Source organism: Pteropus medius, unplaced genomic scaffold, assembly GCF_902729225.1.
Source record: "Pteropus medius unplaced genomic scaffold, Ma_sr-lr_union100, whole genome shotgun sequence".
Classification (NCBI taxonomy): Eukaryota; Metazoa; Chordata; class Mammalia; order Chiroptera; family Pteropodidae; genus Pteropus; species Pteropus medius.
This window is the reverse complement of record NW_024342474.1, coordinates 7,838,950-7,865,414: the sequence shown is the minus strand read 5'-3', so window position 1 is coordinate 7,865,414 and position 26,465 is coordinate 7,838,950. Positions and strand designations below refer to the sequence as shown.

At 38.0% G+C, this 26,465-nt stretch overlaps 1 protein-coding gene and 1 pseudogene across 10 annotated transcripts in view; one reads left to right on the top strand and one right to left on the bottom strand.

The window, feature by feature from the left end:
- Window positions 1-26,465, top strand: part of GRIP1 (glutamate receptor interacting protein 1) — a 587,313-nt gene that overhangs the window by 438,244 nt on the left and 122,604 nt on the right. For all 10 annotated transcript variants that reach the window (XM_039865941.1, XM_039865938.1, XM_039865939.1 and 7 more), the window contains 2 exons: window positions 18,126-18,261; window positions 20,230-20,375. In XM_039865941.1, coding sequence (XP_039721875.1) covers window positions 18,126-18,261; window positions 20,230-20,375 — 282 coding nt within the window. The remainder of the gene's footprint in view (window positions 1-18,125; window positions 18,262-20,229; window positions 20,376-26,465) is intronic.
- LOC120605155 (uncharacterized) lies at window positions 17,616-17,734 on the bottom strand (annotated as a pseudogene).

Sequence of the window (26,465 nt, the reverse complement as noted above, 5' to 3'; positions counted from 1 at the left end):
GTTAAGAATTTGGAGCACAGCAGTACCAAGGACAGAGCTCTGCAGAACCAAGGACAGAGCTCTGCAGCATCCCCAGCAGAAACTGTGACCCTCCCCCATTAACACTGATTTGCATAGTAAATAAGCCTCGTAGACTTCCAGCTCACGATGCTCTTGTTCCACCCACAAGTTATCATGAGAGGTGTCTCTAAAAGCCCTCTGAAATACTCAGAAATGGTATTTATGTTACGTTGTCTTTACATATAATATAGGTTTGCATACCTCATTGTTCAGTGGTGTAATAATTCGTTCTAAAAATTTACCAGAACATGCCAGCAATCTCAGACGTTCAGGATTTCCAGAGCCCCTCATTGTTGAAATTGAGATGCACACTCATTCCTATCTAGCCTTTTGGCATATCTTCTTTATCTCTGTTTTGCAATCACATCTGCACATTCTTTTAACTCTCTGGGAGGTAATTTTTATAACTCTATAAACTCAAATATATTTTAAACAGCTAAAGTAGTCTTATAATGTCACTTTACCTACTTTGGCATGATTTTCCTCTTACTAATCTTAAATTCTATCTTTTCTGGTTTAAGATCATTCTCTTTAGGATCCATTGGAATTGAGTAGCTCAGAATTCTACCATGCTAAACGTGACTTTATACCAGTTTCTATCAGCGGGTTTCTTCCCCGTGTTCTTCTTGTCCGGGCCTAGAGAACTTGGAAAAATTATTCTAGTCTTCGATACCTCTTATTAACTGTACTTATCGCATGATAAAGTTGTTCATATTCTAATAAAGCATATTCAGGAACTGATTTTACTAGGAGGCCAGATAAAATGGTAGTAGTTATGATGACAAAAGCTCCTCTCCGGCTCTCCAGGCACAAGGAATAAAGGGAAGAAAATATTAGCAGTTTGCAAAAAAAAATGAAATGACAAATATTAAAAATTCTCATTATGTCAAGTGCTGTCAAGGACACAGGAAAATAGAAACATACTTATATTGTTGGTAGGAATATCACCTTTTGGAAGACACTTTGGTAGCATCAATCAAAATGTTTTAAAATGTACGTACTTATTCCAACATTTCTGGGAATATACCCCACAGTACTCCTCACGCTGTACACAAAGATGTCAGCATACCTGCCTATTGGTAAGATGTGATAATTTTTGAGAGTCATCCCAATCTGATAAAAAAAAATGCTTTAAAAATGTAAGTAGCCCTCCAATGACCACTGGTACATTATTCGCTGTCTCCGAGGCAAACATCATTGACTTTGGAGGAGGGTGACTGTGGGAATAGAATGGCATCTCATGAAAAGTGAGAACTGAGAATCCTCCAGTCAGCCATGAGTGGACAGGTGGGGTATGAACGATCATGAAAATGAACAGAACTAGGAATAAGATCTGCCAACAAATCAGTATATACAGAGATGTTCACCGAAGCATTGCTTGTTAGTAAAATATTGGAAACAACCTAAACTATCTATCAGTTGAGGAATGGTCAAACAAAATAAGGTACAGCCGTTCTAAGAAAGATTATAAAATTGTTTTTAAAAGTATGAGGTAGACCTACAAACTTACCTTATAAGAAGCCTACCTTATCTATCTATAAGGAGGTCAAGGGAAGATCTCAAAGACATAGTGTTAACGTTGAAAATATCATTGTGTTGTTTAATCTTATTTAGGTTAAATGTTAGTGTCTGCACAGAGAATAAAAGGTTGGGCTCAAACACTGAGGGTGGTTTCTATGAGATGAGATGAGAGTAGAGGGAGAGCAAGGAATGGTGCCCTCAGGCTTTCTTCCATATACTTCTGTATCATTTGAATCTTACACAAACACACTAAAATGTGTTTGTGTAATACCTAGCTAGTTTTTTTAAAAAAAAATACTATAACTGCAAAAGGAATTTTAGTGGATTGGAGCTACCTGGCAGAATAATATCTTGGTGGACATACCAAACGCAGCCCTGCAGATGGAAGAGAGGAGACATCTTTGCCAGCTGATACCACACAGAGCCAAAACCTTTTAAATATTTATACATGTGTCAAAAAGACCATCTGCAAAAAAGAACAACAAAAATGCAAGGATCTCACCATTTATATAAGTAGGAGAAAATAGAAGATTTGAAATAAAAATGATAACTGGTTTTAAATATTTGAAGTGATATGGAAAAGGAATCAATGTGTTCTCCATGATCTTAGTGGCGTAACTAGAACTCGTATGTCAGCATCACCAACCAGCGTCATTCCACTGGCTGAATACAGCCAGTGTGTATTTGGCCAGCAAATACCTCAAGGCAGCTCCTATGCTTTTCACCCTAGTTCATGTTCACACCCTACTGGTCAGGTTACACAGAGCTTGCTTCATTTATTGAATGTATCTGCTTAGCACCTGCATTTGGATTTTTGACCCAAGCTATAAGGCTGTTTTAGGGAATGAGATTTGGAAGCAGCTTAATATAGAACTTTGTAAAAAGTAGAGAAAGAGAGTAAACCTTATTGGATAGGAACACAGCCTCTGGAGTTAGCCTGTCTTGTTTGAATTCCAGCCCTGCCACCTACTGCTATGTGGACTTAGACTGGTTGCTTAATTTCATGCTTCATGTATCGGTTTTCCTGTTGTATAAAATGAGAGAATAATGAGGACTAAGTGAGTTAATGCATATAAAGCATCTACGTAGTTCCTCCTTATCCATGGTTTTGCTTTCCACAGTTTCACTTACCCAGGTCAACCATGGTCCGAAAATGTTAAATGGGAAAATCCAGAAGTAAACAAACACTTCCTAAGTTTTAAATCGGGTGCCATTCTGAGTAGCGTGATGAAATCTCACAATGTCCAGCTTGGTCCCGCCTGGGAAGTGAATCTCCCCTTTGTCCACTGTATCTACACTGAGTTCAGTACCCGCCCGTTAGTTGCTTAGTAGTCATCTTAGTGTTCAGATCGACTGTTGCAGTGCTTATGTTTCAGTAACCCTTATTTTACCAAATAATGGCCCCAAAGTGTCAGAGTAGCAATGCTAGTAATTTAGATAAGCCAAAGAGAAGCCATAAAGCGCTTCCTGTAAGTGAAAAGATGAGTACAGTACAATAAAGTATTTTGAGAGACAGAGATACAGAGAGAGAACACCACATTCACATAACTTTTATTATAGCGTATTATTATACTTGGTCTATTTTATTGTTAGTTATTGTTTTTAAACTCTTACTGTGCCTTATTTATAAAGTAAACTATTGTAGGTATGTACATAAAAGAAAAACACAGTATATGTAGGGTTTGTTACTATCTGTGGTTTCAGGCATCCATCCCGTGGATAAAGAGGACACTGTATATTAGTTATCTATTGCCATGTAGCCACATTACCAAAACTTAGCAGCTTAAAAGCAACACATATAATCTAGGCATGATTACTTGCAGTCAGGTGTCAGTGAGGGCTGCAGTCTCATCCAACACTTGGCTGGCGAAGGATCTGCTTTCGTGCTCACTCACGTTGTTGGCAGAATTCAGTTCAGGGCTTCAGTTTCTTGCTGGCTGTCAGCCAGAGGCGACCCTCAGCCCCAACATGGCAGCTTTCTTCCTCAAAGCCCACAAGGATGGTAAAGTCTCCAGCAAGATATGCACTACAGTCTTATGTGCATAATTACATGTACATATTCACACACATCCCAGCACCTTTGTCGTATTCTACTGGTTAGATACAAGTCACAGGTTACATCCATACTCTAGAAAAGGGAATAATGATCGGGAGTTAGGGATCAGGGCACTAGATTCTGTTGGGCACAGCATACTAAGTCAGGCCTAGTACATATAAAGTACTTAATAAATGTTGCTAAGGAAGACATGGGTAGCTTTCTGAAAGGATTAGTTTTTCACACTGTGGGTTTTCAGACAGGTACTGGATGATGACTGTAGACACATAATAAAAACTAAATGGAGGTAGGTCGTGGACCAGATGACTTTCAAGAACATCCATGATTTAATTCAGTCACCAGGCAAGGTGAATGAACTGCCCTCCTCCTCCAAAGTCTCCTCTAGCATCTTTTTGGGTTCACGGCTGCTTTTCTTCTTGCTTGCTATCTTTTTCATTTTTACCTGACTTCACCTGTATAAAAATGGGCACTAGTATACTCTACATGATTTTCTCTGGGAATTCCAGGAGTGATTTTGGTCCCTCTTATAGCAGCGAAGCTTCGGGTGTAGAGCTGAGGAAGAAAGAAAAAATACATTTTACCTTTATTAAGATTTGCAGGAGGCCAGGCCTTGTTTTCAGCTTTTGTGTCTCTCAAAACCCTAATCAGGTTTGTGTACCTAGACTACACTCAATAAAGGTTGAATATAAACCTTTACTGAGTGTCTCCCAGGAGAGGGAAAATGATGGATTGGACTTCTAGGCTCTCTCTAGATCTTGCTGCTGACGAACGAGGGTTTTTACCTGTTTGATTCACTCCCAGCTTAGTCATATGCTTCTGCTTTTGTATAGAAGGCTTAATAAATATAAACCTTTTGTTTAGTAGCCCAGCCTTAGAAGAGGACAGATGAGGCAGTTCCATTGTGGTAGCACAGAATCCAGAAATGTGCTTTTTACGCCCGAGAGGTTATTTATGTAATACATACATAGCCTTGCATGTTGATTTTGTCATTGCATGTATCAGCCGTGTTTTTGGATTCAGCCTCTGAAAAGTGTGACCAAAGAACCATGTGTGCCACACATGCCAGCACCCAAATTCACCCTGAGTCATGCACACACTATTTCCTGGCCCCGTTGCACTGAGGAAGGTAGATGAGAATGACTGAGGCACTCTATAGCCATGCTAGTAACTAAATATTAGAAATACAATAATCATGAAGCATCCCTGTTATTTCTTTAATTTAAGCAATTTCCCAGTAGAATGTTGAGGTGTTAATTGCTTCTGTACTTCTTTAGTTGACAGATATGTCCTTTTTGCACCTGGGTAAGAGAAGCAATTATTGTAATGTTCTCATGGGCTTGGCGAGATTATTCTTTAATGGATTTTAAAGGCATTGGTAGGGCAGTGTGCTTTTAAAAAGAACTTGCCCTCTGCTCTGTTTGTGCTTGATAACAAGGGTAGATATTGTGTTCGGACCAGATGATTAATCTTTTAAAGGAAAATATACAATGGAAAAAAAAGAAGTAATTTTTTTTCAGGAAATATATATCCAGATTCCAGATATGACAAAAAATATGTTCCTATATGTGCATATATCACTGGGTTAAACAAAGTTTGAACAACAACAACAAAAAAGAGTAAGCCTTTTATTTAGATATTCAGCAGAGCCTATGTCTCATGAATTCCAACACAAAGTTGTTATTTTCTGGAACTGGTGTGGCTTTCCAAATCAGAGTTTGGCAGTAAATATTCTTTTACCCATTGTGTGAAAGTAACTTTCACGAGTCACTTGAACCATAATTTGTTTTAATGATTTATACTTACATTCAAGAAGTCAAAGAAAAATAGTCTTACAATTTTTTATTAAATTTGGAAAAAAATTTCTGAGAAGAGTCACTTTAGCAATTTCTCAAGAAAAACCAAAGTGTTGTAGTGGAAAAAAAGATTGAAAGTAGAGTTAGAGCACCTGGTTTTAAGTTTTAACAAAATGATTTTCCTGAAATGGTGTTCTTAGGCAAGACACCCAACTTTGAAAAGCTTCAGAATTTTCATGTTTAAGATCCTAGGTTTCTGTGAGAATCAAATGAGAAAATGTATGTGACTTCACTTGGCAACTCATTAAGTACCATAAATATGTACAATGGCATTATCGAAGGAAGAACTAGGTTTTGTGGCACCTGAAGTTTATCTAGTTTGAGAGGAAGCAGCTCTTTAAGAGCTCAAAAATATCTTTTTCAAATTTTAGAAACCATGTGGCCATGTGAACATATTGCTAAGACACCTCCCAAGGCTTTGGAAGAAGCTCGCAGCAGTGGAATTCCTGGAAATTTAAGAATCAGTAGCTTCTCTTATGCATTATTATTAGAGACTTACAGAATGCCAGAGCTGGGGATGGCCACACCTGTCATCTGAGGGGTTTACACCTGTTTTTCACAGTGCAAACTTCTTTGCAAACAAAATCTTACATGGAAGAACACAAGAGTAACAAGGTGGGACAAGGGACTTAGAGCTGGACTTGGCCTCCCCCTTCTTTGAGGACCTTAAGAACTTCAGCTGAAAGTGGAGTTTGGAGGAATATACTCTATTTCATTTATTCAAAGACCCCCCCCCCACACACACATTTTAAAAACCATGAAACCAGGATGCATTTATAGTTGTTCTTGAACCTGCAGTGGTTGTGATATCCTCATGACTATGCATGCCCTTATTTGGTTGTAATTCCTGGTAATATGATTGGATAAATGCAACCTCTTGAAGTTTCAGGCAATAAACCATTTAAGGACCATCTGAAGAAAGAACATGAGTTGTCACCTAAAACATTCTGTTGACACTTTCCTATAAAATCAAGATCAAAAAACCATAAGCATCAAAACTTGCCAAATGGGTCTCAGCAGCTTGGGAGAAAGTCCAAGAGACAACAACAAAGCATTCTCTAAGAAGCCTGCGTCACCAGTATTCTTGGTGTCCAGAGGACCATATCATGTGGAAAATATGGACATTAATACCACTGGTTAAGAAAGTGAATTTGAAGATGTGGGGGTACCTTAGCCTGTTTATTCAACTTACATTTTCCTTTTCATGTGTGAACTTTGAGTGCTATCTGAGTAAAAGAAAAATGAAAACTTAGTGATTAGAAAGCATTATGTTGTAATTTAATTGGCAGCATTTCTGTGGTAAGTAAAATAACAATGTGCTTTACAAGTGATGGCATCTTGACATCAATGAGATATGGTACTTTTAACACCATTTAATTCAATTCTCTCATTTTGCAGTTCAGAGATTAATGCCCAGAGAGGGTTTAGTGACTTGCCTAAGGCAATATGGCTGGTTTCTCTAGGACTTAATGAACCAGTTGCAAATATTTTTTAAGCAGTTTTTTCCTAGGTAGTCTTTGCTTCACTAATCATCACTAACCATCTTTGCTATCATTTTTAATGGCCTAAAATCTGTATTCCTTACTCAAATATAAATCACTTGAGGGCAGGGACTGATTCTGTCTCGTTTAATGCAAGGTACCTAGTATTTAGCAATTAATCAATAGTTATTCAGTGGAAGGATGGATGGATGGACAGACGGACAGATGGATAGAACTAACACTTCATACTCAGAGTGAGGCTGCAAGATAATTGAGTAAGGTGATGTTATATATGGTGATTGAGATACTAATACAAAGGACTGAGCAGAGAGGAAATAGTTCTTGCTGTCAGTCTGCTAATTCCTTTGCTACTTGCCCAATTTGGGAGTCTCTCCTTTGGGACAAGAATATAGTTGTTTCTCGTGCAGAGCAGAAAAAGAGAGCTGGACCAGGAGAGCAGCCAGGAAAGGCTACCCTTCTTGTCAGGGTGAAGGAAGCTGAAAGTAGGATGGGGGAGCTGCCCTTGACATGGGTAGCACAGGCTCCTCCAGCTCTGAATTCCAGCGGGGTCTCAGTAAGGTTCTAATAAAACTCAGACTCACTGCAGCAGGCTGCCTGGCTTCTCCAGGGAGAGTCCCCAGGGCTCCCTGGATGCTGTGCTTCTTGGTTATCCATGGTGACTACACTGTTAGTTTTCCATCTGTTCCTTCCTTTGAAATGAATCAAGTTTCATAAAATAAGAAAAAGTCAAATATGTGCCCCTGACATCTGTAACAAAATGAGAGGAACAGATTTACTGATTTACTGTGACCCTAGGGACTTGGATTCTGCCTGAGGCTGGCTTTATTTTTCAGCATTTTTCTTGGTAATATTTCATCTACACATTCATGTGTCCCTTGTTTAGCAGTTAATTTATGATGAGTCTGAAAATCTTTAGCATTCAGTTACATGAGGAAGAAAATTCATGTACTTAATGTACTTAAGACAGATACAAAGTTCTGCTTAACAAACCAACTTTCAAGTCTCGGTTTTCTAATCTAAAAAATGGGAGTATTATCATCTTCACAGGATTGTTGCGAACGTTAAGTTAGATAATGTATGTGAGAATATTTTAAAAAGTATTAACTGCTTCAAAATGTTGGATAATCTTAAAAGGTGTCAGAGATTTTTTTATTTTAATTTCTCTGTTCAGTCAGGTCAAGCTCACGCTGGACTCATGGGTGTTTAGGTATCCATGGAAGGAGGAGGCCAACCAAGTATAGATCTAAGTCCCACTTTTCCCTGATTATTTAAAAAGTATGATTTCTTGTTGAAGTTTATCCTCCCTCCCTTTCCTTTTCAGGCAGAATGGGACCCCAGACATTGTCCTTTCAGTTATCGTTGAAGAAACAACTAACTGGTGTTTAGCCCCCTAACCTGGGCACTAGCTAATCCCCTAGCTCACTGACGATTAGTTCTCACGAGCTGCTGGTGCATCCTCACCTGATACCTGTCCGTCTCGGGGTCTTCCTTCGCTTCCAAAATGTTCTTTTCTTCTCACCCACCAGCTGGACAAGACATATTTTTCATCCCTTGTTCAGCTGGACCCCCAGACCAGACCATCTGATCATCCTAATCCTAGCACAGTAGCTCTAATTTTTCATATTTAAATAGTTACTCAACATAAGTTACTGGCCAAAAAGTTATCCAAAAAGACATGCAAACATAAAAGATCTCCCCTCCAACAACATTTCATTAATTTGCTCAGCAATCTGCAATTGCATAGAGTCTGGCAATAGAAGATGCTCAAAAAAACATTTTTGGACCAAAAAGGTCCACAAGTAGCTGAAAGAATGCAGTTAACTTCTCTAGAAGAATACTGAAGATCAGAGTATCTTCAAAGTTAGCTGTGCCATTTGCTTAAGTTTAACTTGAAGAATCCGGTTTTCAACCACATCAATAACTTTGAAAATGTGAATACAGCCACCTACAAGTAAACAGTCAGTTTGCCCAAAGGTTCTTGAAGCAAGTACAATTACTGGATTTCCTGCCCAGTGCCTTTTGCTGGTCCTTATGGATTCTCAGGTATAAATGCCCATCGCTGAAGCCGTCCTGCTCAGGAAGAGGGAAAGTTTCACCGAGGTGAGTCACTTCTTGTTTCTGATATCCTGAATATGGTTTCATTTTGATTATTAGATAACTTCATAGGAACATATGACTTTTAGGTTAGGACATTATTTGCTATTCCATGACACTTACCTGACAAGCACACAGATTATAAAATGTCATTTTAACAGAGGGTGATCTTTGATTTTCATATTACTAAAACCTGATCTGAATCAACATCTTCCTCAGGGTTTCTTACGTAGGGTATATGGATGGACTCCAGGATGTCCATGAATTCCTCTGAAATTGTATACATATTTTTTCTGTGGAGAAGACCCATGGCTTTCATTAGATCTCAAAAGAGTCTATGATTTAACGAACAGTTAAATACTACTGCTTATTGTTTTATCTGGTAGATCAATCAAAATACAGTAGAAAATTATCAATTTGCATACCTATATATCACACACTTAGGGCGGTCTCAGATTTTTATATTCGGTACTGCATATTTGTATATCCTCTTTTTCTTGAGTGGCTCCAAGAAACGCACAGATATTAATTCAGTTCTCCTTGTCACTGTGTGAGATAAGTACCAATCGTAATTTTGTTTCACATGACTATTTGTACTAGGGAATATTTATGGGCTGTAAATCCCTACCACTAATCTAATTTATTCTCAAACTCCCAGGAGATGAAAGAAATTCTGGTAGATCCCTCATGTCACTACACAGAGAAGAAAATGCCAGAAGACCTTGTCTGGGTGGCAAGAACTGAGACTGAAAATGTAGCCATTCATCACAGAAACCCAGCTTTGATCCCTACAGCTTTGCTGAACCAGGGGATGTTAGAAGGAACTTGAAATGAGTATTGGAAAAGCATCTGTTTATTTCCTGAGGGGAATAAACTTTCTAGTGGCACCACTAAAAGCAATATACAGATAAAACTGAAGTGTGAGCAATAATATTTTCTCCAAAAGTAATACCCAGATATAGCTGTAGTATTCTGGTATAAGCCTCTATCCCCCTTACTAAGGCAATGGTAAAAATAATCAACAAGGAGGCTTAGGGAAATAACTTTGTCTGCTCTTGTTCAAATTCTACTCCTTTATCATTTTGCTTCTGCACCATTCAGCAATAATTCTGTTTGCCACAGCCAATGCCCATCGCCCAGTCATAATTCCCTGTATTGAGATCGATGTGCTCTTTTATCAGCAGTTATCAAGAAGCACCTAGTAATGTGCAGGGCACCATTCTATACAGATACAGAAGGGAATAAGGCACTATTTTTATCACTAGCATTTGCAGAACTATGACTTACTGTCTGGAGTTTTTATCAATAGTATTTCCATTTCACGGTTTATGATAGTTTTTTTAAAACCTAGGTAGTTAATAGAACTTCAAGATGTAAACAGCTTCACCAACACCTATTTTGGTTGAACATGCCTATGGTGGTTGCTTTTAAAATTCATTTTCTCTTTTTATGTTATAGCTGTGGGGCGAGGATCTTACAGACCACTCGCTTTGTTAGGGGTGTGACCAAAACGATTCTAGGTTTTTCCCTGGTACCTAAATCTCATTTAGTTTCTCTCTGTATGACATTGTATCAAGTGACTGCCCCCTCTCCAGTCAGGCACAGCAACACAAACTTCCTCTCATTTTCCAGATTCCCTTTCTGTGTGACAGGTGTCAATATTCCCCAAACAAGTCAGAAAACTTCAGGTCCACTTGTCCTCACAGTTCCTCACTCCCCACACACTAATTTGTCTCTAATTCAGGGTGTTTCTCCCCTAATATGCCTGGAGTCCATGCCATCCACATAGCTACTGGTGGATTTCAGTCTCTCATGAGTTTACCTGTCCCCCAAAATCCACACTACACCTATTGCCTTGGCATCTGTCTACACTCCAGTTCTTAGACTCCCTTGCAGTTGGTGTAGACTTGCAACAAGGTCTTGCCTTTGGGTTGTGAACAGAAGCGGACCAGTGGTGGCTTTTAAGAAAGCTCTCTTTCCTCTTTCACATGGTGAGTGCAGACAGGATAAAGTCCTACAGCAGAAGTCTCTAAACTTTCTCAGTTCGCAAAGCCCTTAATGTCTCAGAAATCTTTTCACAGTACCTCTAGGTCAAATGAAATATCAATAGTTCTACTTATTAAGTATTTAGGTCCAGACAACATAGTACATATTGTATTCTAGCCACTTAGTAACCATTTGAAAATAATACATATAAATTGAAAAACTACAAATATTTAATAACAGTATGTGTGTGCTTGTTGGGCATTGCACAACTTTTCAAACCTTCAAATCAAACCAAATATTGCAACCTCGTGTTCTGTTCTACATTGATTTTCATGTGGAACTTTTTTTTTCACAGTGACAACCAGAAGCACAGCTTTGGAAAGATGAAACATCAACAAAAAAAATGTAGTATGATGTCATGTTGAAAACACTACCCCAGCTAGTAGGTGGTGTTGTGTCCAACAGATAAGTACAGCTGTGTTTCCCTCACACATTTAAAATCCATGGAAGTCCTGTGAGTCCACTGTGGAGCCTTGAGGTACCTTAGTACAAAGTTTGGAAACCAGAACCCTAGGGGACAACAGAGTCATAGAATAGCAAAGAGCATAGATCCCTGAAACTCTATGTGGAGGGGCACTGGCTGCCGGACAGGAAGCCCACCGGAGACTTGTATATGAGCAGAATAAACTTCCATTGTGATTGAGCTACTGTTTAATTTTGGATCTGTTGACACACCTAGCCTAACTTAATTAATACATTGTATTACTACTGTGACTTTCTAATGGTTCTCTTTGATCCAAATATAATGCCTTTCTCCCCAGCACTGCATGTCAGCGTTACCAGATCCACTGCTCTACACTAATAACAGGCTAACCTTTTCTAAAACTCATATCTGAGCACTTTTTTATTTGCTTCCCAGTTTCTTTCCCATCAATCTTTCCTCATACACCAAACCCGAAATCAGTGTCTCTCAATCTCGGCTATGTGTTAGAACCACATGAGCAGCTTTATAAATATACAAGTGCCCAGTTTCTCACCTGCAAGGATTTTCATCTACTTGAAATGGACCAATTCTTTGAAGAGAACAAACGTCAACAACTTAACCTACATCAAATAGATAATTTGACTAGCCCTACAACTATTAGCCTATTTCCCATTTGCCTCAAGAACACCCACTGGCAGCCCTTGCAGCTGCAGCATTTACCCCGAGATAACTCGCAGATTACAGTCCTAACCTGACCCCCGAAGTTTGCCACAAAATATCTTACTTTTATCATTATTTTCACATTGCTCTAGTATATCAATAGTCTTTGGAAACAAATGGCATCATTCTATTTATAGCATTCTGTTTTGAGTAGTGGTGGTATTTCCATTTAGAAAACAGTCATTTTCAATCGATGAAAATGTCAAATCCTAGAAAACATAGCATTCCTACATGCGATGTTAAATTAACGCTGGCAGTGAGTTGCACTTTTTTTCTAAACAGGAAAAGAGTTAAGGAAATTTTTCCAATTACAAATTTTAAAACTTCAAAAAAAAAAAAAGTGTCCAGATCCAGATGGCTTCATTGCAAAATTACACCAAATGTTTAAAAGGAATAAACACTAATTCTACACAATGTCTTCCAAAAAAAAATAGAAGAGGAAGGACTGTATTTCCCAATTCGTTTTATGAAACCGGTATTGCCAACACTGAAGATACTACAAAAATAAAACTACAGTTATGTCCCTCGTTAATAGAGATGCAAAAAAAGTACTTAACAAAATATTAGAAATGTATATTAAAAATGATATACCATGAAAAAGTGGAGATTGTTTCAGAGATGCCTTATTGGTTTAATATTATAAAATCAATCAATGCAATCCACTACATTATCATACTAAAGAAAAATCATGTGATCATATCAACACAAAAAGAATTTGCCAAATTCTAACTCTTTCATGATAAAAAATCTCTCAGAAAAATAGAAATAGGGGTAATTTCCTCAGCTCATTAAAGACTGTGTACAAAAAACCAGCAGCTAACATAATACTTAATGATGAAACACTCCATGCTTTTCCCCTAATACCAGGGATAGACTTGCACTCCACAGAACGAACCCATGTAATCACCTGTATTGTTCCTCTGACTTTAACACCTTCCCTCTCTCCATTCGCTGAGCTGAGGCTGCCTTCAAGACATAGCTCATGGATGACTCTTCCAAGGAACTATCTAGAGCATGGCTTGCCGAGTCTGGTTAGGGATCCTCCCAGGGTGCAGCTTGCTTACTGAGTCTGTCGTAGCCCTTGTCACTCCTTGTTGGAATCGTCACTTTGGGTCTGTCTCCCCACTTTCACCGACTGTTGTTGCAGTTGTTCATTTTGGAATTCCCTGTTCATTCAGCCTCTGAATTTTAGGGATAAAATTCTCCCTTTTTCTGCTCTAAGCCTAGTTATGCTTTTAAAATAAACAATGAGTTTAAGAATTCCCAGATACTGAGAGTTTCGCAGAACAAAATTATTGCATGTAAAACAGTATGACGAGACACTAGGATGGTCTAATGTTGAGTTCTGATGCCCTGTGCCTATGATACTTGTCTGCTTTTTTAAAAATTTTTATTTTTTGCATGTCTAAACAGTTCCAGATTCTGACCAATGTTTGGAGATAGACATAGACGCTTTACCATCCTCTCCACTCAGGCCCCTGCTTCCGGGGTGTCTGGTTCTTTTTATAATCTCTATTGGGGGAGATACAATTGGTAGTGCAGGGTTCAGTCATGACTTCGTTACCTCATTAGGCATCATGGGCAGGTTCTCTATTCTTTCATAGCAACATTAAGCAGCAAGCCGGCATACTTTGGAAACAAAATTTTTTACAGAATCTTTGCATGTTCCATTTTTTGCAATAATACAAAGTATATCTTATGCCCAAAAGATCCTATTAGCATTTTTATTTATATTATGCACTTTATTGATTAATTTAGGGCAAACTGACATATTGTTGATGTTAGGTTATACTATCTACTGGAATATTAGTTCCTAGATAGAGGGGATTTTCTCTGTTTTGTACAGTTCTGTATCTCCGGAGTCGAGGATAGTGCCTGGTACATAGTAAGTGCTCAGTTTTTATTGCATAAATGAATGAGATGCCTTTTCATTTGTTCTAATCTTATATACCTCAGAAATGTTTTAAAGTTTTCTTCATATAGATCTTGGACATTTTTCTTAAAGATTTAGCTTTTTGGATACTGTAAATGGGTTTTTTTCTGCTATGATAACATCTAACTGGCTGTTGTTTGCTTATATAAAGCCTACGGTTTTTTTCATATTACTTTTATAACAATCTGTTATTAAATCTTATTTTTTTGCAAGACTTAAAAAAAAATTCTCTTGCTTTCACTAGGCATCATATTATTCTTGAAACTTTCTGGAGTTCCGTGATTAGAAGTATTGAATTGCACTCCCAAAGAAAAATGGCAAACAACTATTTCCCATTCTATAAGTGAGATTCCTGTTGGTCAGGTTGAGTGAGTACCCATACAGATGTAAACCTGCAATTTTTTTTCTAAGATAATTAAATATGGTGATTAAGGAAAATGTCAAATCTGCAACCATCTTATTCCTTGCCAGTTGGGCATCATCTGTTCCCTGTGCCAGTCGCTAATTTGGAGAGACTACAGTCTTTGCTATATGGTCTTCTTGATTGGGGAAGGGGGGTGGTTATCTGCAATTTAAATCACAAAGAAATAAATTATCAGTACCTACGGACTTGCCCAAGTTCCACTGTTTCACTGCAGAGCTTGCTTTAGTAAGCCTTGATGTACAAATGAACTCATGCAAATTAATGCATCTGTCTTCATTTCTCTTTGCCATTAGATCATTACGCAAACATTAAACACCAAAAAAGACATCAAATGATTGATTGGTCTAGTGGAGAGTGTAGGTTAGCTGAAAGCAAACTCCAGAAGCATGTTCCTTCCTCTCCAAACCACTTCTTTTCTCCAACCCTCTTCAGAAATACCCATAAAAGATTTAGTACTTCAGGAACTGAAGATACTTATTGGCAGTTAACCTTATGATTCAGTGCATTTTCTTGCAACAATATTCTCTCTTTACTCCTCAGTTTTGCCTAATTTAGATTCCTCCTTTGGTCTGTTCCGCGTAGCTAATCCTGATCGATAAATACAGACAGATTAGACAGAAGACAAAATCGTGACACCCATGTTGCATTTGGAACAGCAATCCTTCAGTTTACATTGTTGCCAGGACCATCTTCTCTGTGTCCCCCTCCGCCACGACCCACATGGTGGCACAGTGGTCTGTGACTCATTTGCCTCTGTGATTAGGCTGTAAGCATCTCAGACTTTTTCCATCTTTAGGTTTCATTGTCTGGCTCACAGTAGGCACTCGATAAATGCTTGAATCAATGAATGCACAAATTACTTCATTGATACATGAATATTTTTCGTGTTGTTTAAATCAATTCTTGGGGAAAGATTTGAAATATTTTTAAACAAGATGGAATTGACTATTACCAGGTTAAAAAGTAGCCCAGAAGGATTTATATTTTAACAGAGATCAAATTAAACTAAAGGAATTGAACTTTTCTAGATTTTTAGGATTGAGTCTGAAGCCTAGAAAGGACCTGAGTTCCCTCTGGAGAAAACTGCATTGTCCACATCCCACAAGGCTGCACCTATGTACTGGTACCCCATTTCAGGAGGGAAGCATGTTCTTGAAAACCAGAGTAGGAATGAAGTTCTTATTAATCGAAACTTACTTCTCCCTTGCCTGGTATCACTCTTTCGTAGTTGCTTCTTTGTGCATTTCTGATTGAGCTTTAAGATGGGCCCTTAAAAAAACATGCTTTCAACCCTTCAAATTATGATCTATACTCAAATACTTAAATATACAAGATCACTCTACGCATTTAAAGAAAATGCAAAGAATTCTTTTGTTGGGCAAAATCATTGAGCACATTATGTCTCTGTAGTGTGAATAGTCATCTATTATGTAATTTTTATTTCTTTAATTATTAACTTTATTTTTTAAAGTAGTTTATACCTTCTCTTCTGCCAAAAAGGACTTATTGGGGAAGGAGGGTATTCGTTAAGCCGATTTCTTCAAATATCAGTTGGGCCTGTGTATGTTTTTATAGGATATATAGGGGATTGTTTTGTTCTATTTTAAGGGGGCACAAGGAAAATGCACACTGTGATGGACTTTTTGTTACAAATGCTTCTGGTAAATGATTTAAAAGACCCCGTGCATTTATGTACTTGAGAATAATATTGGTTCTTGAATTTTAATCATCATGTGGTCTCTAAATGTAGCAAATAAAGCTGACATCATTCACATGCAGAGACTCTTCCTTGGCTTCTAATTTAAAGGGCGACAATAACCCACATATGCAGTGTCGTGAAATTGCCACGAGAAGGAAGGTATGCTGGGGTACTAAGGCAACAGAGACTGGCAGCCTCGAAAGCCCTGCCTAGAATGACGTTCTGTACATCACTGAGGAAATCGGTGACCTGTCCCCACTCCCACTTGCCTTCTTTCTCCTGCTACTGTCTTCTTCTTATTAGAACAGATGAGAGATTGTTTTCTTCCCGGACACAATTTGATTCTTTTCATTGGCTCATGGGATAGTAATGTACCAGCAACAACAACTTAAAAACTTTTATGATAAGCGTTCATATAGATTTTTGAAATGATTAACTCTGTTTTATGTAATTAAGGAAAGGGCAAAGGCGTGCAAATGATTTTTTTGGGTTTTTGACTTTGAAAAATAAAGTCTGTTCTTGCATTTTAAATTATGTCTTTGAAGTCCTAGAAGTTTATAACCCCTGAAATCCAAAACTCGTTTCAGAAGTTGTTGGAAAACTGTCCACTTTCCCCATTCCTACCCAGAAAGTGTGTATGCAGAGGGAGGAATAACGTCACAGAGAATTTTAAAGCAGTGTTTATCTTAATTAGCCTCTGGATTTGTGAACATTGACTTGTCTCATTTTTATTTCTGAAAGGAAGGATATTCTTACAATTTCTTACCTTGGGTTGTGCCTAAAATCAAAAGATTTGGGCTCCCTCTTGATGTATAAACATTACTCCTACAAGATCTGTGAGATTTTAAATTTTTATGTGTAGAGAATGAGGAACTTACAGCAATTACCCAGGTTTCTGAGGACCAACCCTACCTTACCATATTGTGACTCATTCTGTATGAAGTGGTGTGAGTTGTGACATGAAGCTATTCTACTTTGTTTTCTGAAAGACAAAAAGGAAAAGTAGAGTGTCAATAATATTTTTCTCAAACCTATAGAAAGCTCTCTTCTCTTGTGTCAGCTGTCTTCATCAGCCAAAATGTAACATGAACTTGGAGTCTGCTGCTACACTGTATGCATTTGTATTATTATTATTTACTTACTTACTTACTTACTTACTTACTTACTTATTTATTTATTTATTTATTTATTTATTTATTTATTTATTTTAGGCAAGGCGACCCTTACCTCGCAGATTGCAAGGACCTTGTCAGTTCACAATCCCTTATTTTTTTAATTTTTTATGCCTACAGCACCTGGTCTTCCTAGGTGGTCTCCCATCCGAGTACTAACCAGGCCTGACCCTGCTTAGCTTCTAAGATCAGACAGGATCGGGCTTGTTCAGGGTAGCATGGCCATAGACTGTATTATTATTTAAAATTGTGTCCTAGCCCCTTCTTATACAACTTTCAGTTGTTGTTTTTGGAGTTACAAGGAGAGAAACCAGAGAAAGTCACTTGAGAATGGCAGAAAACAAAGGGTGAATATTATCATTTGTACAGAAGCCCTATTGGACTATCTGTTGTGAACCTAGAGCGAACTGCCCCACAGGTACCCATTTTAATAACCTATAATGGAATATATGCATTCGCTCTTTATGTGATACTCTGCAACTTGCAATGAAAAGAGGCCACAGATCTTTTCTCATAAAAGAAAAAGTGGAATGAGTTCATGCGGAGAAGTCACTTCACCACACACAAAACATCGTGTGCTTCTAATCTCGTTTAGTAAGGCAAATGCTTTTCTTTTAACAGAGGAATTCAAGGGCTCCACCGTCGTTGAATTGATGAAGAAAGAAGGCACTACCCTTGGACTGACTGTGTCAGGTGGAATCGATAAGGACGGCAGGCCGAGAGTATCTAACCTGCGGCAAGGAGGAATTGCTGCTAGGTAACTGCATCTCAGAGAAATGTCGGAAAAGGGACACGGGTGTAATTAATTCAAAAATTAAAGTTCCATCAGAAAAGGTCACTAATAAATAAATGACAACTACCATCTGCTGGGCAGAAGCACAGTGGGGGCATGTTTCAGAAGTGTGGCTTTTCTAGCCTGTGCCAAAGTCATCGGGGAGATTATCTCAGGAGCAACCAGGGCCTCATAAGATTTTAATTTTAAAATGCCTATATGGCTTTAGTTTCAAAATGTGCCACTGAACTGCAGGCTGCATTGGGAATGAGACACTTTGATCGGTAAATGTGCAACAGATGACCCATATAATGTCTGTGGGGAAAACTGCCATAGAAGGGCCTGGCTAGCCTACAAAGAGTGGGAGGCCCAGCTCCAAGTTTCTAAGTAACAATTTTGCTTGTCCTGCATCTTCTCTACTTTTTTTGTGTGTGCAATTTTCCTTTTCATCAAGACAGGTGGTTTCTCAAAAAATGAAAGTTTAGATGAGGTCTCACTTTGTCTTTGTTGCAATGAACTGCAAATTGCACTAGTTATTGCTGAAGACAGAATATCCTGGATGATGGGCAGGGGTGGGCTTGCTTTATAGACAAACTCAAAATTTACCTCAGAGGGGATGGAATGGACACGTTCCATTAAAAGTGAGGTTGATGTGCCTTAAATACTCTTTGTCCACATGATCACAAATTAAGTTTTAGAGTTCTTGCCTTATAAAGTGTCATTTGAAATAGTGATGATCACCCTGTTTGAACAATTAATTTATAAACTTAATCCAACTGATTGCTCCATCATCTCAGATATTATTTGTGAAACAGGCCGGTGTCAGCACAGGCATCTTAATTTCTTTTCTTCAGGCTTTAAGAGATGTCTTTCCACATTCACAGCCTCCTTTGCTTTATAACAGACATGGTCAACCCACGATGCTCAGGCTTTGTATGTCTCCAGAGCTTCTTCATATGAAGCAGCTGTGGGTAGGGGGAAAATGCCATTTTCAGTTGCATTGATGCTGTAATTAAAAGTAGTGCTGTGCCAATTACATTGAGTAGTATCAGTCACCAAATATTCATTGTTTAAGGCATTGCCATTATAATTAAAGATAAGAGCCCTGCCCTAAGGAGCTTATAATCTATTAGAGGAGATATGGTATTAAAAACATGAAAAGTTCGAAAGCAATAATAACATTGCATAATAGTAAAAAGTGACAACATAAGTGTTGTCACAGAGCATTAGGTGATTATGGGCAATTTACCTCTAATTCTGAGGTAAGAGTGACAGCATGTACTGCAGGCTGGCTCAGATTAGGAAAATTCACCGAAAGAAGAATGATTGGAAATGGACTTATATAAAATAAATGAATGAGGTATTCCTCTTTGGGAAGAAAATATTATTAAAGGTCTTTATCCATGACACAGATTTTAAGTCCTATCATTCGCCTCGCTGCCTGCTCTTGGCTTAGAAGTAGAATTTGACTAAAACCCCCCAAATAGCCAAGGTTCTATTATGCTAGTGAAGAGAGAAGAGAATGTTACTGAAACCCATTACTTTCATTGTAATTTCTTCGCCAATACTGATACTCTTCTTTATTTGCTGTAAGCAATAAATAGCAAAATAAGCTGACCCTTTCCTTAGCCCTCAGCAAACTCCGATGAAGATACTGAAAGCTATGAGGTGTCCAAAAGATAGGCAGCAAAAATGAGAGAGAATGAAAAGGAAAAAAAAAAAAAAAGTCCTGGTGTGTCCAAGATCTGGATAATCTCCCCCCAGAGAACCAAACCTTTATGGGCAGAGTAATAACCCCATTCTTAGGGGCCAGCCATATCCTAGGAGGCGGGGACTTCTGCTGTGTCAGCCTTCTGGGCTTGCATGCCCATTCATGAAGGGAAAGTGAAAAATATAGTCAGACAGGCCTCTTGAGAGGATGGGTCCACTGAAGCAACATTCTCTGTTTTGCAGAAGTGATCAGCTGGATGTGGGGGACTACATCAAAGCAGTGAATGGGATCAACCTGGCCAAATTCCGCCACGACGAGATCATCAGTTTGCTGAAGAATGTTGGGGAAAGAGTGGTTCTTGAAGTTGAGTATGAGCTGCCGCCAGTCTGTAAGTGATCACGACCCACGCGCAGAACAGCTGTGCCACATTTTTTGCCTAAAACAGTTGATGTGCAGTTTTTTCTTTTGCCATTATTGTCTCATTACAGGAAAAGCAGAGCATAGTTTCTTGATATTAATATTATCTGAACTGATAAACTTATAACCTGCTTATGGAGAATTTTAAAAAGTGTATGTAACAATGAAACTCGTGTTCCATTAAGGTGATCTGTGAGCATTGTATCTGCCACTTAAGCTATTTTAATAAACAGTCTTTGTAAGTTCTGTGCATTAAGTTCCATCCAGGTTTTGTCCTTAGTGACTAGATTTAGGAAAAGCGTGTTTAATGTGTCTTATTTTGATTCTTGTATACTTAGTGTTAATTTCTGAAGCATGAAAATAGATTCAGAACATGTTATTTTCAAGTAATAATATAACAAGAGGAACCAAAACATTTTGAGAGCTTACTAAATATCTGACATTATAAGGAACCTAACTTGCATTAATACACTTAATTCTTAACACAAGAGAGTTAGCATAGCAGAGGTGAACTTTGGTATCTCTCTTAAATTAGTACTCAGCAAAGTCAGTATCAGAACCCAGGCTTCCTGACTCCAAAGTCCATATGTTTCTTCATTATGAAGTATACCGTATATGTGTGATACTGCTGCCCTGCTTTTAAGCTATATGCTGCTCTAGAACCACCTCTCTTCTTATTATTAATCTATTGACACAGAGTCTACCCCAAGAAAGCTCTTTGTTTTTCTGTACTGGTGAGAACTCAGGGTGAATATTAATAATCAATAATAATTTATTTGTTCAGCAAAGACTTATTGAGCACTTACTATGTTCTAGCCACCACTATATCGGTGGGTTTTGCATTCTAACAGAGGAAGATAGCTAACCAAAGTAAACCACAATAAATAAGTATATAGTGTGAATGCTGTGGGAAAATAAAGAACAAGGAGAGGGGTTGGGAGTGCTGGCTTGGGATTGTACTTCTAAATAGGGTGGTCGGGAACAGCTTCGTTGAGAAAGTGACAGTAGTCAATGACTTGGTAGAGTTGAGAAAGTTGGCTATATGGATTTCTAGGGGAAGAGAACTGCAGGCAGATGGAACAGCAGTGCCAAGATCAAAAGGCAGGGATCTATCTGGGGTTGTTCTAGAAATATTAAGAAGGGCAGTGTGTCTGGAGCAGAGCGAACATGAAGAGAAGTAGGAGAGGAGGTCAGAAATGTAAAGGATAAGGAGTTTTTACAGGCCATTGGAAGGACCTTAAAATTTGTGCTGAATGATATAGAAAGGCATTGTCTGGTTTGGGTCGGTGGAGTGACATGATCTGATTTATATTTCCAATATATAAATTGGCTGCTCATTAGAATAGACTGCAGTAGAAGGGTAGAAGCTGGGAGATCAGCTATGGGCTGTTGCAATGATCCAGGTAAGAGATAGTGGTAGAGATGAGGAAAAGCAATCACATTTGTGATCTGTTTTGAAAGCAGAGTCAACAGGATTTCCTGACAGATTTGATGTGGGCTCTGCAGGAATAGAGGAGTCAAGGATCACCAAGGCTTTGAGCCTGAGTAGCAGGAAGGATAGAGTTGCCATTAATGGGGGTGGGTAAGAAGAATGTGAGCTGAACTGATTCGTGAGGGGAAGATCAGTTCATTGTTTAAAATGCTACAATTGAGTTTCCTATTGGACATGCAAAGGGGACGTGTCAGGAGCTAGAGATCTGGCTTGCAGTTTGGGAGAAAGATCCGGGCTAGAAATATAAATTGAAGAGTAATGAGAAAGTAGCTGGTGTTTGAAGCTTTGGGACCGGGTGATAGCACTTAGGGAGTGAGTATACATAACCAATCATGAGCTTTTATTCGTAGCATAAAATCTAACATCGAAAATCTAATGGTGATTTTATAACAAAATCAATTGAAGTCTGTGATCAGAGCCTTGCTACAACACTTTTTATTTTCAGCAAGCTTAGGCAGTAAAATCTAACATTTAGAACTTGGACCGTGTCACTAGTTAAATATCAGTTTTGCCCTCTTCTAGCTTTGTGACCTTAGACATGTTATCGAATTTTCTGAGGCTTAAGTTTCTCATCTGTAAAGTGGCTAGAATGGATGTAGAATTTTTGTGAGACATCAAGGCTATAATCATGTCACGTATTTAGATCATTATCACATACTCAGTAAGCCACAGTCTGTGTTAGGCATTATTACTGTTTTATTATTATTACCCTGAAAGTACTGTTTTCTTGAACTTTAAAAGAATCTGTTTGCTTTGAAATCGTTACCTCAAACCATTGCCCACGAGGTAAGAGAAGCCAGCTATCTAGAGCTAATGCTCTTTGATTAAGCATTTTTACTGCACTGGGGATATGAATAATGATAAAATATTGCCTCTTTCTGAAAGGAACTCTTAGAATAGCTTTCCTGGTTAAGGACAATAAAGGAAATTTTCCATGTCAAGGGTGATCCAGAGCTGGGGGTTTCTGGGAAGATTTGAAGTAGGTCATGCAGGTCCAGGAGGGAGAGGCGAGAGAGGGATCTTCCAGGCAGAGAGTACAGCAAGGAGGCAAAAACAGGTTGAACTACAAACGGATCAAAGTAGCTGGAACCCACAGGGTAAAACAGAGAGTGCTGGAGAAGGATGAGGCCAAGAAGGAAAACAGCAACGAAATGATGAGGTGCCTTTTAAGCCACATTGATGGAGCTTGAAAGGCTTTTAAAGCTCTGAGTTTTTAGACATCATTTTAAGAAGCCAAACGGAGAATAGATCAGAAGCTAAAAGCCTGAAGGCTGTTAGTTTTCCATAAGAGGGATGATATCCTAAATAAATATATAGCATTAGTAGGGTTAAAGAGAGAGAGTGGATATCAGATATATTCAGGGGTTAAAACTTGTCATGACTTGGTGATTATACCAGCTTTTCCTTCTTCATGCAATACATCTGACGGGAAAAGGGAAAAAATATTTTTAAACACAAAAGTGTGAATTTTATAGTAGATACCAGATAGAAGAAGTCTATTCTCCGAGGATTATCTCTGTCTTTTTTTATTATGTTTGGATGAGTTAATAAGATCTTTGTGTTCAGGGAGGCTGAAGGGATTAATAAGCCTCCCCTTCACTGAGCTCAGCTAGCCAGAGTAGCAGCAAGCGCCAGCAATGAGGCCCTGGGAGGAGAGCTGACTGCTGAAGATGAGCCGCCTGAGGCTGAGACTGGTAACTCTCAAGAATCATAGCTATTTGAGGCTAAGCCAACCTCAGAGTCTAGGAAGAAGTGGAGGAAGAGAGAGAGAGAGAGAGAGAGAGAGAGAGAGAGAGAGGAGGGAGTGGGAGGAGGGAGGGAGGGAGGGAGGGAGAGAGAGAGAGAGAGAGTGTGTGTGTGTGTGTGTGTGTGTGTGTGTGCGCGCGCGCGCGCGATCTGAGAGATGAAAAATGGAACTTTGATCTTGGGCAAACTCCTTACTTTTTCTGAGATTCAGTTTCTTTATGAAAATGAAATTGTTGATCTGTATGAATCCTAAAGTTCTTTTTGACGTTAAAATTATGCGATGTTTTGAGACTGTATTTAGAAAGAATATTACCAAAAAGTATCTTAGGTATTTATTAAGAACCAGAGCAATTCCTTCAAATTTTTAGTCACATAACTCCTAAAGAATTTTGAAATGTTTTATAATCTTCATCCATTTTTTTAGTTCGCACATAAAAATCTTTATCCATACGCGTAAATAGTTGGAAAGCTTGTAATTTCCGGCATGACGTTTATTTTATACACCTATAAATATGGTTTTTATTCTAACCTTGGAGCTACATGTTTACCTCATTTAACTTTATGGAAAATGCCACAGAATCTAATGGGCAAAGGCAGTCTTCACTGTTAAACCATCAGTTCAATCAGACTAGCTTTCTATTAAGAGTCCTTCTTTAATTCAAATAAATATGTTAAAACCATGTCCTTATGACATCCTTCTTACTTCTCAATTCTAATTCTAAGGGAGATAGACAGGTGATGTGATTATGATGATGATGATGATGATGATGATGGCGGCGTCGGCGGGCAGGAGCAGTCTCAGCTCTCCTACACGTGGTTCATTCTGGGATTCAATCTGAAGAAGCAGCTGCTACCTAGAGAAAGCTTTTCTTGTGACAATGGCAAAGGGAAAATAGGACAAGCCCAACAACACGAGTGCATTTCCAGCCTCTGCTTACATCTCCTAACATCCCATTGGTCAAAGCAAGTCACATGGGCAAGCCCAACATAATGAGGTGGGAAAGTACAGAACTCCTATTCTCCTGTGGAGGTTAAGAGTTGAAGAAGCAGAGAAGTAGTATATAATTTAGAAAAATCTAATCTACCATATTAAAATAATATGAATATGTATGTAGTACATGCATATTCACATATAGAAACAAGGGACAACAGTAGAGCTAAAATGCTGAGGAGGAGTATTTCTGCATTGTGAAATTGGTTTCTACCTAACCCTTCTATATACCGGGTTTGATTCTTTGAGGAAGCCCTTTAATTGGATCTTTATGTCTACATACACGCATGTGAAGTAGAGTAAAATTCACATGGAAACATAGAATATCCTGGTACTGAATATAAAAACCCAGTCACCAAGAGCCATTCATACAAATAAAAATTATAAAAATCAAATCTATTTCATTAAGTATATAAGAATGTAGTCCATATTTATATTTATCTTTGTAAATAATGAACATCAATAGTGTAGATAATCTAAAGCCGTAGATAATCCTAAAAGTCTTTATATTCACTTTAGATTTGATTATAAGATTTCATGGTCAGCAAGATTTAGCTCGAGCAAAATTAAAATCACAGTGCTTTGCATTCCCAGAACAGACACCCAGGCAGCGAGAACAGGTGGCCCAGAATTAGAATTTGGTTGTATATAATTGAAAGTCGATTTAATGATTAAACATACTAATAGTTGTAAACCCCTTTACAGAGTTCCTGCAGTAGTGCTCATTAATTATTTCTGCCCATATCTTTAGAACAGAAAGATCATGTTCTTAACTGTTTTCTTCACATAGCTTGTTGGGCCATGGAAATCAGAAAACATTTGGTTTGAACTCAGTTTCTTTTTATTTAACTAAAATTGTACCTCAACAGTTTCAGCTATTTGTATGCACTGTTCCTAGCTGATTAGAATGAACTGAAATTCTCCTGATAGCAAGAATGACATTTAATCATAAGTGTACCAAAACATTTGGTCAGCTGTAGGGTTATGTTGTTTTTTAGCAGGTCCAACTCGTTACTGTACTTTATGTCCCAGCTGGATGTGTGCAGTTTTGTGAATTTAAGCTGTGTACTTTTCATAGTCCTTTGAAGATTCAGAATTTCTGATAATTAAAAATAATTGTAATTAATGTTTAATTAAAATATTCTCCTATTTCTGTAAATGGCAAGAAGTGTTCTTTTAAAAAATGCCTTTAAATTATGTATTTTTGTTGATAGTTTTATATAATATAGCCTTTAAGATCTAGTAACAATGTAAAAAATGTATCATTGATAATGAACACAGCATTAGATAATTAGATATCATTGTATAAATTTAATACAAGGATCTAAGACCATCATACTCTACGGTTTGCAAACTCTTGTGTCTCCATGAATAAAAAACTTTTTTGTATCCATAATGATAAAATACTGATTTGTGAAAATTTTTCAGTCTTTATTTCAACAATAGTATATTATATAACCAGAATTATCAGTTTCTTGAATACAGTCTTACAGAATAGTTTAGTGACTATACCTTTTTTTGTCACTACCTTTATACGACTTATATCCTCATACTGTTTGTAATCTGATTAGAGATTGCAACTTGGCAATGCAATTTCATTTTGTGAAATGAGAGCAATAAAAAGGCAAACAACATAAGCATGATTATATCAAACAAAATTACGTAGCTCTTTATTTTATCAATCACTAGGAGTAATATTTTGAAGGTACTCAGAATTTCTTTTGCCCTCCACATTTCATTTGGGTTGCTGATGTCTTTGTTTAATTGCTTTGTATCATGTCATATAATCTATGCCTAATCCACTAACGGCAGTTTGAGAATAATACTTTTTC